General features: G+C 46.1%; 1 protein-coding gene across 1 annotated transcript in view; it reads right to left on the bottom strand.

Annotated features, from left to right (window-relative positions):
- The window catches only part of DNMT3B (DNA methyltransferase 3 beta), a 38,698-nt gene extending 25,975 nt beyond the window's left edge, over positions 1-12,723 (bottom strand). The window contains exons 1-7 of the mRNA XM_070941856.1: positions 12,567-12,723; positions 10,925-11,010; positions 9,126-9,278; positions 7,705-7,833; positions 5,538-5,696; positions 2,368-2,475; positions 485-626 (exon numbers count right to left, since the gene is read on the bottom strand). Coding sequence (XP_070797957.1) covers positions 485-626; positions 2,368-2,475; positions 5,538-5,696; positions 7,705-7,833; positions 9,126-9,278; positions 10,925-11,010; positions 12,567-12,723 — 934 coding nt within the window. The remainder of the gene's footprint in view (positions 1-484; positions 627-2,367; positions 2,476-5,537; positions 5,697-7,704; positions 7,834-9,125; positions 9,279-10,924; positions 11,011-12,566) is intronic.
- Between the last annotated feature and the right edge of the window lie 496 nt (positions 12,724-13,219).

Genomic DNA, 13,219 nt, shown 5'->3' with positions numbered 1-13,219 from the left:
GAAGGAGGGAGGGAGGGAGGTGGAGAGAGAGAGAGAGAGAGAGAGAGAGAGAAAGAAAGAAAGAAAGAAAGAAAGAAAGAAAGAAAGAAAGAAAGAAAGAAAGAAAGAAAGAAAGAAAGAAAGAAAGAAAGGCAGCAGAGGTCAGAGTCCAGGTCATTTTCCCCAAAGGAGATGGCAGAGATGAGGGATCGCTGGCAAAGCCCCCCCCCCCCATCTGACTGGCCCCCATGCCATTAGCAAGGGAGAGAGACCAGCTCGACCCACCCACCCGCCCCTAAGCCACAGTCACCATCGGATATCCCGAAAGTTCAATTCCATGCAAAATTGAAGTCCTGTCCGAGCTGAAGAAGCTTCTTGGATGAGAAGCGAAATGTCTTCAAAGAAGAAAATTAGAAGAAGAAAAAATCCAGCCCGTGCAGTCACAGCCAAAACCCCCACTGCCCTTTGCTGGTGAAGCCTGGGGCTGGGGGGGGGGGTGTCTTACCCAAAGTCTTGGGGGGCCTTAGCCCCTTCTCTCCAGCGGGTTTGAATCCGTGGTTGGCCCAATCCAGCATAGGTTTCAATTTCTCATCCAGAGATTCCCCAGCCACGGTGGAGAAAGTCTTCCCAGCTCGGCTACTCGCAACCTGCCATCCACAAGAAGTTTGGTCACAGCAGGATTGGGGCTGGGGGGGGGCACTGAGCTGGAGGAAATGCCCAGAAGCCCCCTCCCCACTCACCATGCCATTGACAGTGCAAAGATTCTGCCCAAATCCCAGTCAGCCTCTTTTTTTAAGAGGAGGGGGCCAGCATGGATGGGTTTTGAAGCATTGCTTCATAGCCCACCTGGAGCGGTTTGGATTTGGGAGCGTACACACAAAAAAAATCTCACAAAAATATATCAGTAAATAAGGGGGAGGAATGTCCGTTCAAGGGCAATCAATGGTGATTTTACTGCAGCCATCTGTAGCTTTTGGGTTAAGGTTTATGGGGTCCTCTCTGAGCTTGGCTGTTTTCTTGCAGACGTTTCATGACCCAACTAGGGAACATCATCAGTGCTAGAAGGAAGGAAGGAAGGAAGGAAGGAAGGAAGGAAGGAAGGAAGGAAGGAAGGAAGGAAGGAAGGAAGGAAGGAAGGAAGGAGAGGAAGAGGAGGGGAGGAGGAGGAGGAGAACTGTGGGGTCCTTGGTGCTCTCTGAGCTTGGATGCTTTCTGGCAGATGTTTCATGGCCCAACTAGGGAACATCATCAGTGCTAGAAGGAAGGAAGGAAGGAAGGAAGGAAGGAAGGAAGGAAGGAAGGAAGGAGAGGAAGAGGAGGGGAGGAGGAGGAGAACTGTGGGGTCCCTGGTGCTCTCTGAGCTTGGATGCTTTCTGGCAGATGTTTCATGGCCCAACTAGGGAACATCATCAGTGCTAGAAGGAAGGAAGGAAGGAAGGAAGGAAGGAAGGAAGGAAGGAAGGAAGGAAGGAAGGAAAGAAGGAAGGAAGGAAGGAAGGAAGGAGAGGAAGAGGAGGGGAGGAGGAGGAGAACTGTGGGGTCCCTGGTGCTCTCTGAGCTTGGATGCTTTCTGGCAGATGTTTCATGGCCCAACTAGGGAACATCATCAGTGCTAGAAGGAAGGAAGGAAGGAAGGAAGGAAGGAAGGAAGGAGAGGAAGAGGAGGGGAGGAGGAGGAGAACTGTGGGGTCCCTGGTGCTCTCTGAGCTTGGATGCTTTCTGGCAGATGTTTCATGGCCCAACTAGGGAACATCATCAGTGCTAGAAGGAAGGAAGGAAGGAAGGAAGGAAGGAAGGAAGGAAGGAAGGAAGGAAGGAAGGAGGAAGAGGAGGAGGAAGAAGACTGTGGGGTCCTTGGTGCTCTCTGAGCTTGGATGTTTTCTGGCAGATGTTTCATGGCCCAACTAGGGAACATCATCAGTGCTAGAAGGAAGGAAGGAAGGAAGGAAGGAAGGAAGGAAGGAAGGAAGGAAGGAAGGAAGGAAGGAAGGAGAGGAAGAGGAGGGGAGGAGGAGGAGAACTGTGGGGTCCCTGGTGCTCTCTGAGCTTGGATGCTTTCTGGCAGATGTTTCATGGCCCAACTAGGGAACATCATCAGTGCTAGAAGGAAGGAAGGAAGGAAGGAAGGAAGGAAGGAGAGGAAGAGGAGGGGAGGGGAGGGGAGGGGGAGGAGAACTGTGGGGTCCCTGGTGCTCTCTGAGCTTGGATGCTTTCTGGCAGATGTTTCATGGCTCAACTAGGGAACATCATCAGTGCTAGAAGAGAGGGGAGTTTGCAGAGGAGGAGGAAGAAGAGAACGACTGAGGGGTCTTTGGGGCTCTCTGAGGGTGGGGCGACTGTGGAATGATTGGTGGTCTCCTGTTTTCTTTCCACCCAGCCCCTTCTTACCTCCAAAACATGGAGAATGGATTGTTGGTAGGACACCAACTTCTGAAACGTGGCGGGGTTGAAATGTTCCCGGAAATGTACCAGACCCACCAGTTTGTCAGCGGAGATCTGCAACAATAGCAATAGCCCTTAAGACTTATATACCGCTTCGCAGTGCTTTCCAGCCCTCTCTAAGCGGTTGACAGAGTCAGCCTCTTGCCCCCCAACAATTTGGGTCCTCATTTTACCCATCTCGGAAGGACGGAAGGCTGAGTCGACCTTGAGCCTGGTGAGATTCGAACTGCCAAATTGCAGGCAGTCAGCAGAATTAGGCTGCAGTACTGCACTCTAACCACTGCACCACCCCGGAAGGACGGAAGTCAACCTTGAGCCAGTCAAGATCGAACTGCTGGCAGTCGGCAGAGTTAACTTGCAATATGGCATTCTAACCACTGGGTCACCATGCCTTCCTTCCTTCTTTCCTTCCTTCCTTCCTTCTTTCCTTCTTTCCTTCCTTCCTTCCTCTTTCTTTCTTTCCTTCCTTACTTCCTTTTTCTTTCCTTCACAAGCAATAGCCCTTGCACTTATATACCACTTCATAATGCTTCACAGCCCTCCCTAAGCAGTTTACAGAGTCAGCCTCTTTCTCCCAACAATCTGGGTCCTCATTTTTACCAACCTCGGAAGGACGGAAGGCTGAGTCAACCTGGATCCGGTGAGAATCGAACTGTCAAATTGCAGGCAGGCAGCAGGCAGCAGAAGTTGCCTGCAGTACTGCACTCTAACCACTGCACCACGATTCAATAAGGAGAAAGCGACTGGACCCAACCACTCTGACCTTCGTCTCTTTATCCCAGCCATCCAAGAAAAGACCCCTCCCCGGGGCAGAATCCTCAACTCCTGTCAGTACTTCAAGCTGCATTTACTCTAGTGCTGACATAAGAAGGAGAAGCGAAGGTGTCTGGAAAGGGACGTTTGACTTTTCACCTACTTATTTTCCCTGGAGATAATATCCCCTAGGAGATGGGATGGGAGGGGGGAAATTCCTTTGAGCTGGAGCAGTAGATAAGGGGTAGAGTGACTTGGAAGATGGCCAATGAGTGCAGGGGAGTGGGGAACAGAAAGGGAGGGTTTTGGGGCTGGAAGTCAGTGTTGGCTTCGATTGGAGTCGGGTTAGAATGTCGTGCTTAATAAAATGGGAGTTTTTCATCAAAGACTTTGTTTGAAATGCAATTTATTTGAGACGACCTCAAAACTTGACAACTCCCCAACTCTGGGACCACTTGAAGATGGATGGACTTCAACTCCCAGGATTCCCCAGCCAGCTTTCATTTCTCCCCCCCCCCCTTCTTTTTATCATTGTAGGCCACCTAGAGTAGCCCCACAGCGAGATAGGTGACAAATTTAACAAATACATAAATTACCTAGCAACAACAGTTTTTTTGCCATCCTTTTTTTTTTCTTAACTAAACTGGGTTTGAAAACTGCAAAAAAAAAAAAAAAAAGCAGGTTTCGTCTGCAAATGTTTAGGCACGGACATGCCCATTGCCAACCTCCTGCAAAGAGCCCTCTTGAGGACTAGTGGGATGGATGGACGGATAGACACATAATTCAGGGCAGTTTAACAAACCCTGTTGCAAACAACACTAAGAAATCCGGTCCTTGAAAGTTGTGGGTTCTCCATCACGGGAGGTTTTCAAGAAAAGATTGGATAGCCGGTTGTCTGGAATGGTATAAGGTCTCCTGCTTGACCATAGGGTGGACTAGAAGACCTCTGAGGTCCCTTTCTCCTTGAACAGGTGAAGTAGTGAACCGTGTCTAAAATCAGGCAACCTTGGTGACTTCTTTACCGTGAATTTCCATGACCTCCTTTAATATCCCCACCTCTGCACTTTGGACTAGAAGACTTTCAACTCTGTTATTCTGTTACAGGAAGGGAAATAACAGAATAACAGAATTGGATGGGACCTTGGAGGTCTTCTAGTCCACCCCCCTGCTCAAGCAGGAGACCCTATACCATTTCAGACAAATGACTGTCCAGTTTCTTCCTTCAAAACCTCCAGTGATGGAGCACTCACAATTTCTGGAGGCAAGTAGTTCCGCTGGTCAATTATTCTGTCAGGAAATTTCTCCTTAATTCCATGTTGCTTCTCTCCTTGATTAGTTTCCATCCATTGCTTCTTGTTCTGTGTTCAGGTGCTTTGGAGGATATATTGGCCCCTTCTTCTCTGTAGCAGCCCCTCAAATATTGGAAGACTCCTGTCAAGTCACCCCTAATCCTTCTCTTCATTAGGCTCGACATACCCTTTTCTTGCAACCATTCTTCATATGTTTTAGCCTCCAGATCCATTCTCATTTTTGTAGTGATTAAGTGTGGTATTCATACAGAATACAGAATAACAGCGTTCGAAGGGACCTTGGAGGTCATCTAGTCCAGCCCCCTGCTTGAGCAGGAGATCCTATACCATTCCAGACAGATGTTTGTCCCGTCTCTTCTTAAAAACCTCCAGTGATGGAGCTCATACTACTTCTGGTGGCAAGCTGTTCCACTGGTTAATTGTTCAAACTTTCAAGATTCAAAAGGCCATGTATATTTTAATAATAATAATAATAATAATAATAATAATAATAATAATAATAATAATAATAATAATAATAATAATAATTTTATTTCTATACCGCCCTTCTCCTGAAGGACTCAGGGCGGTGTACAGCCAATTTAAAAACACACGACACAACAATGATTAAAAATTAAAATAATTAAATAGATTTGGCCGATTTAAAACCCCAAAAATTTTTAATACCCCAATTTAAAATTATTATGTTGATAGCCCGGCCTGGCGGAATTTTATATAGAATTTTGTACATACTGACTTGGGGTCGGATGGGGAAAGCACTTTTCCATGCAATTTATTATCAAATCGTAAACCAGGAAATAAATTTGACTGCAAGCGTTCTTGAAAATATATTAAAAATACATCTAAATTGGAAAATGGCTTTCAGTTGGTCTCTACAAAAAAAAACAGTGATGTGTAAACCATCATTCGTGGTTTAAAGTGTCGGAACCCAGCTAGTTGTGTTTTGATTCCACAAACCACAGCTTAAGAAAATGATAAGATGAATAAGATATTAGAGTCACAAAGGGACTGACCGTCTTCTCAACTATCCCGCTCCCCTTCCACGCCCCTCACCTCCGAAAACTTTCCGTCCCCAAACCATTTCAACCAGCGCATGCCAGGCGCCGCCTGGCGGTTGGAGGTCGTCTTCCAGGACACCACGATGGCCGGCCACCAGGAGAAGCCTTTGATCTTCCCCCAGACCAGTTCCCCGATTCCAAAGCCTTTTCCGTCCTGCGAGTCAAACAGAAACAAGGGGAAGGTTGAACAAGGGGGGGGGGTCGGTTAAGGTTAGGGGGCAACCCCACGGATTAGCAACTCAAGAGCCTTGGTGGTGCAGTGGACTAAAGTGCTGTTAAGTAGCACTTAGCTGCCAGCTGCCTGCAATTACTGCAGGTTCGAATCCCACCAGGCTCAAGGTTGACTCAGCCTTCCATCCTTTCTAAGGTAGGTGAAATGAGGACCCGGATTGTGGGGGCAATAAGCTGACTTTGTATAAATATACAAAAGTATGAAGGCTGTTGCTTAACGCCTTGTAAGCCGCCCTGAGTCTCCGGAGAAGGGCGGCATATAAATTGAACCAATAAATAAATAAATAAATAAATAAAAGTCGACCTGCCCAGAGTCGTTGGACAGTGTGATGAGTGTCATATCAATTTAATCAGTGAATAAAAGAAACAAATTACCCAGAGCAACAAAGTTGGTTAGCAAGGATTGGAGTCTTGTTTTCCAGCCCCAGCATTGCTAAAAATCATTCATTCTTTTTTTTTTTTAATTGAAAAGTTTTATGAAAAATACAAACATTTTCACCCCCCCCACCCTTCCCCGCTCAACCCCCGCTCCCCTTCCCACCCTCCCTTCCCCTCCCTCCCCCCACCCCCCTCCCTAGACTTCCCAGAACGAGCACAGGGTATAGCATTCACAAACCAAGAACTAAAATGTGCTAACAAATTATTACATTTCATATTTTCCCTAGGTCCTTAACTCCTTATAACTCAGAAAAAACAAACATAAACTACTTAATATTATTTCATTCATAAGCTATATGGATCTTCTTATTCGGATACTTCAATCATTCATTCTTGACGAAGAGCATCAAGTTGTCTGTTTTATTTGTTATTTATTTTCTTATTTGTAATTTATTTTCTTATTTTTATTTCTTGTTTATTTTGTTATTGTTATTTATTTATTTTGCTACTTGTTTGTTAGTTATTTATTTTGTTACTTGTTTGCTATTTATTTTGTTAACTATTTTATTTAGTTCCTTCCTTTATTATTTTTACAAATAACTCAAGGAAGCAAACGCACACAATACTCTTTCTGCCTCCTATTTTCCCCACAACAACCACTCTGTGAGGTGGGCTGGCCTGAGAGAGGGAGGTACTGGCCAAAGTCACCCAGCTGGCTCTCATGCCTAAGGCGGGACTAGAACTCACCGTCTCCTGGTGATTGACCCAAAGTCACCCAGCCGGCTCTCATGCCTAAGGCAGGACTAGAACTCACCGTCTCCTGGTGATTGGCCCAATGTCACCCAGCTGGCTCTCATGCCTAAGGCAGGACTAGAACTCACCGTCTCCTGGTGATTGGCCCAAAGTCACCCAGCTAGCTTTCATGCCTAAGGCAGGACTAGAACTCACCGTCTCCTGGTGATTGGCCCAAAGTCACCCAGCTGGCTTTCATGCTTAAGGCAGGACTAGAACTCACCGTCTCCTGGTGATTGGCCCAAAGTCACCCAGCTAGCTTTCATGCCTAAGGTGGGACTAGAACTCACAGTCTCCCACTTTCTAGCCAAAACCACTAGCCCAAACTGATTCTCTTTAGCAACCCTTGGGAAGATTTTACAACAGACCATACAGACTTCAGTCGATTATCCCCTTGAAAATGAGGAAGAAATTCACAGAAGGCAACATAAGCCCATCTTATTTTTTTTTTAACCCGATAACTTATTTAGTTGACTGGGGGAATGCAGCAGACATAATATATCTTAAAATCTCTTCTTGGAACAATGTGACGCAAGGACCCTTAAAAGACCGGCCCAAATCAGTTCTCCGTTTTCAGATTGGATGTTTAGGATGGTTTATCCATTATAAGGAATGGATTTTTGGTTCAAACTTAAAAACTTGGAACTATTTTGGAGGGCGCTCATTTCCCGCAATAACACGGGCAGACTAACTTAATGCGGGTGTCTCCTTTAAAAACTTTTAAATTCGCTCCCGAAGCCCACGCAGAGTCCCTGACCCACCTGGTATTCTGCCGCCCTTCTTGCTGTTCGGTAGTCACAGCCATTTGTGACCTCGGAGTTTTCCTGCTGCCGGGAATTCTCCTCTTCCGAGTAGTTTTTCTGGATGCATCCAGAAAGCCTTTTCGAGTGCTGGAAAGGAAGGGAAAACTGAGTCCCCCATGCAGAAAAGAGGCGAAGGAGGGCACTTCAACCAAGAAACAGACGGTCCTTGCTTATACCAAGAAAATGCCAACCTTTGAGCCCTGTGGACTTCAACTCCCAGAATTCCCCAGCCAGACATGCTAAAATTAGAACTCTGGCTTCTGTGTCTATGGTAGGACTAGAACTCACCGTCTCCTGGTGATTGGCCCAAAGTCACCCAGCCCGCTTTCATGCCTAAGGTGGGACTAGAACTCACCGTCTCCTGGTGACTGGCCCAAAGTCACCCAGCTGGCTTCGGTGTCTATGGTAGGACTAGAACTCACCGTCTCCTGGTGATTGGCTCACACAAGTAGTCCTCGACTTACAACTGTAATGGAACCTGCCGATCACGGTCATAATTCATGGCAGTTGGGAAGCAGGTTGGAGACGTGATCAGACCACGTTCTAGGACCTTTTTTTGTGACGGTTTTTAAGTTAATCCCACAGTTGTTAAGCAGACCAATTTTCCGCTATGAGCAGGATTTTATTTCTGGGTTTTAGGCAAAGCTGTTGTAAAATGTAATCATAAGTAGGGGGGAGGTAGGACTGCTGGAACTTCGAATCCCATTTGTAATAAGTCTATCACAACTTCAAATGGTCACTAAGTGGGTGGTCATAAGTCGAGGACTACTTCAACTTTTTCTTCCAGTGTTTTTTTTTCTTTTTCTTTTCTTCTTTTTTTTTTCTTGTCTTTTTAGTTTTCAGAAAAACTACTTCGATTCCTTCACTTTTTCTCATTCTTTTATCATGGTGTGTGCAGATAATCTTATTAGGTTGAGGTAGTCCTCGACGTACGACCACAAGGGAGCCCAAAATTTATGTTGCTAAGCGAGACATTTGTGAAGCGAGTTCTCCTCCCTGTTAACAACCGTTCCTTACCACAGGTGTTAAGTGAATCCCTGCGGTTGTTAAGACAGCAACATGGTCGTTAAGCGAATCCGGCTTTCCCTGTTGGCTTGGCTCATCAGACGGTCGCAAAAGGGGATCCACATGGCCATGGAACCCTGCGACCGTCATAAAGATGAGACAGTTGCCTACCGGCTGAATTTTGATCACGTGACCATGGGGAACCCTGCGACGGTCGTAAGTGTGAGAAACGGCCCTAAGTACCTGTTGTAACTCTGAACGGTCGCTAAATGGACTGTCGTAAGTCGAGGACTACCTATATTTTTCTTCTTTGCTTTTTGCAATGAGTTTTGAATTTTTTTTAAAAAAAAAAAGGAGAAAAAAACCTCCCTTACCCTGATTTTGTGACGTTCCTTGAAGCCTTCGATGCTTTCCACATCGTCTTTGACTTTCTTCTCCTGCGAGACGGGACCAGCCTGGAAGACGATCCGGGGTGCCGGTTTCTGCCTCAGGCTGTTCTCCCAGCCAGCGCTTCCTCGCACCGGGACCTGGGACTCCCGAGGGGAGGAAAACATCAGGATCCGAGGGTCTGATTCTTCCTTAAGGACCCCCCGAATCAGGGGGTTTTTTCCCCCACATTTTATTTCTTTTATTTATATAACACTCAATTTTCATCAAACTGTGTGTATTCTGGGTACAATTATATTTTGATAAGTCATATTTATACATCTTCATTATATTTAGTCATCACCATGGTATTAATAATATAATAATATAAGAGCCTTGGTAGTACAGTGGTCTAAGGCACCCTGTTATTAAGCTGGTTACTAAGACCAGATGCCTGCAATTACTGCAGGTTCGAATCTCGCCAAGGCTCAAGGTTGACTCAGCCTTCCATCCTTTCTAAAGTAGGTAAATTGAAGACCCAGTTGTGGGGGCAATAAGCTGACTTTGTATAAATATACAAAAGAATGAAGGCTATTGCTTAATGCACTGTAAGCCGCCCTGAGTCTCCGGAGAAGGACAGCATATAAATCAAATTAAAAAAATAAAATAAAAAAATAATATGATATAATAACCTTAATGCTTAACATTGAACATCGTCTTCTTTAACAACTCTCCTCTATACCATTTCCTCCCTTTATATCTCTTCCTTTCTAACTTCTGTTTCTATTATCAAGCCATTGATAAAATGTGTCCCGTATCAAAAAAATATTCAGTTTCTTCTTTATCCTTAATAGCAAGTGTTAATCTATCCATTTCTGCACAGCCTAATGTTTTTTTAATTACATTATCCTGAGACGGGGTCTCATCTGGCTGCCGTTAATATGTGCAAAATCAAATATGCAGTCTTTTTGTCTTATTTTTGTGGCAGAATATGCCCAGCAGAAATATCTCTGTAGTTTCAGATCTATATGTAGATTTATCATTTTTTTCCAGCCAGGTGTGTATTTTTGTCCAATATTTTCTCGCTCTTGGGCAGGAACTCAAACCAGCTTTAAAGGCTACCCTTTCCCTCATCAAAAACAGGAAGATTGAGCCCACCCACCCCAAAACTATCACTCCCAGGGAAGAAATGCATTTTCCGATGCTCCCCAAATCAATTAACTATCGACATATTTATTTAATTTATACCCCACCTGTAGTATTTTTACAGACAATTCAAGGCAGTGAACACTTTCCTCCTGCTCTTTTCCCCACAAAAACAACCCTGTGAGGCAGGCTGAGCTGAGAGAGACAGAGAGAGAGGGACTGGCCCAAAGTCACCTAGCTGGCTTTCATGCCTAAGGCAAGACTAGAACTCACCATCTCCTGGTGATTCCACCAATTGGCTTTCACAGCTAAGGCGGGACTAGAACTCACCATCTGCAGTGGGTGATTGGCCCAAAGTCACCCAGCTGGCTTTCATAACTAAGGCAAGGCTAGAACTCACCATCTCCTGGTGATTCCACCAATTGGCTTTCACACCTAAGGCGGGACTAGAATTCACTGTCTCCTGGTGATTGGCCCAGACTCAACCAGCCAGCCCATATGCCTATAAGGAAGGACTAGAACTCGCCATCTCCTACCAATAGGCTCAAAGTCACCCAGCCTGCTTTCATCCCTAAGGCAGTACTAGAACTCACAATCTCCCGCTCTCTAGCCTGGTGCCTTAACCACTAGCCTAAACGAGCACATCCTGTCTTTGGCTCACCTCTCGGACTTGCTTGGGGATGTCATCAGCCTCCTCTTCCTCCTCCTCCTTTATCCCAGAGGTCACACTTTCCGCCTGGCTGGCGTCTGCGCAAAGGAAGCATCCGTCACTAAGAGGGAGCTGGGCCTGAGGTTTGACACCCGGGATTTCCTTTCTGCAGAAATCCCCAACAGCTTCCCAGTTCTAAGCCCGTTCAACGAATTTGGCTTCTCCAAAAGGATTTCAGTGCTGGAAGTTCCCACGACTGCCTGCCTGAGATCCAGTCCGGCAGCCAAAGATCTCCTGGTGGTCTCCCATCCTTCTCTTCTTCCTCTCTGCAACTGCAAGACGTCTACTTCTGAAGCCCGTCAGAGACTCCACGTGCCTCCAACTCTCTGCGGGCACTTGGCCAAGCAAAAACGGGCTTTTCTGGGTTCACAAATTGACTTGCAACCACAGCCGTCACTAAGTGAGATGGTCATTATCTGAGTCACATCCAATTTTATAACCTTTTATGTGGCGGTTGTTAAGGTTGGTCCTTTCCTAACCAAGCAGATCTGGAGACTATCAAGATGTCTCCTTCTTTGACCCAAGGAGCTTATTCTAACACATGTTCCACCCAAACTCTCTCTTTTCCTTCCTTCTTTTGTTCCTTCCTCTGTCTTTACTCTCCCTCCTCCTTCCTTCCTTCCTTCCTTCCCTCTCTTTCTTTCTTCCTCTTTATCCTCCGTCCCTTCTCTTTCCTTCCTTCCTTCTTCCTCCTTCCCTTTTCTTCCTCCCTCTTTCCTTATCCTCCCTCCCTTTCTTCCTCCCTCTTTATTCTCCCTAGCTTCTCCTTCCTTTTTACTCTCCCCTCCCTTCTTCATCTCTCCCTCTCTCCTCCTTCCTTTCTTCCTCTTTTTATCCTCCCTCCATTCTCCTTCCTTCCTGCCTTTCATCCCTCCTTCCTTTTCCTTCCTCCCTCCTTCCTTCTTTATCCTCCCTCCCTTTTTATTCTACCTAGCTTCTCCTTCCTCCCTTCCCTCCCCTTCCTTTTTACTCTCCCCTCCCTCCTTCCTTCTTCATCTCTCCCTCTCTCCTCCTTCCTTTCTTCCTCTTTTTATCCTCCCTCCATTCTCCTTCCTTCCTGCCTTTCATCCCTCCTTCCCTTTTCTTCCTCCCTCCTTCTTTCTTTATCCTCCCTCCCTTTTTATTCTACCTAGCTTCTCCTTCCTTCCTTCCCTCCCCTTCCTTTTTACTCTCCCCTCCCTCCTTCCTTCTTCATCTCTCCCTCTCTCCTCCTCCCTTTCTTCCTCTTTTTATCCTCCCTCTGTTCTCCTTCCTTCCTTCCTTCCTTCCTTCCCTCCTTCCCTTCTCTTTTCTTCCTCCTTCCTTCTTTATCCTCCCTTCCTCCTTCCTTCCTTTCGTCCTCCTTCCTCCTTCCCTCCCTCCCTTCTCTTCTACATCCTTTCTCCCTCCCGCTATGGAGATTCTCCAGGTCATCCAGGTTTGTCCCAAAGGTGCTTTTTCAAGAGGCGACTGGACTTTCTGGAAGTCCCTTCCTTCTCTTCGCCCCCAGACAAGGCAAGCCCACCCACTTTCCAGCACCTGAGTGATGACCCCAGGGTCAAAGCAGGGGCTCCAGCCTTCCCCACACTTGATGGCCTCCTGGGCGCAAAGGTACCTGCAGCATCGTTCTCCTCGGGGGCAGGGTCCGAGTCGCTGCAGTCCCCGTTGGTCAAGGTCAGATCCATCGTCCAACGGATGTTCTTTTCTCTTTTCATCTTAACCTGCGGGAGAGATTTCCCAGGGAGGCAACTTTCAGGCAAACCAAACTTCATCCCTGCAAACAGATCTCCCATTTTCTTGGATCCCAAATGAGAAGATTTACCTCACAGTTGCAATGTTCCCATTTTAAAAGTTTTTTTTTGCAGGCTGAGTCAAAATTTCAACTCCCAGAATTCCCCAGTTAGCATGCCTTAAGATGGGGAGACTTCAACTCCCAGAATTCCCCATCCGTCATGCTTTAAGATGGGTGGACTTCCACTCCCAGAATTCCCCAGCCAGAACGCTTTAAGATGGATGGACTTCAATTCTTCAGAAAAATCTCCTTTTTTCGGGCCTAGTTAGACCAGTGTTTCCAACTTTGGCCACTGTAAAACATGTGGACTTCAACATATTGTGAAAGTTTTTAAAATGTTATCTAATTTTAGGTTCTATTTAATTGGGCCAAACTATGTTATAATAATAATTTTAATTAGCAATTTTATGATGTTTGTGTATCTATATTTTTATTGACTGTACACCGCCTTGAGTCCTACGGGAGAAAGGCGGTAT

This window comes from Pituophis catenifer, unplaced genomic scaffold, assembly GCF_029215685.1.
Source record: "Pituophis catenifer annectens isolate HBS135680 unplaced genomic scaffold, rPitCat1.0.hap2 SCAF_3, whole genome shotgun sequence".
Lineage (NCBI taxonomy): Eukaryota > Metazoa > Chordata > Lepidosauria > Squamata > Colubridae > Pituophis > Pituophis catenifer.
This window is presented reverse-complemented; position numbering and strand designations above follow the sequence as displayed.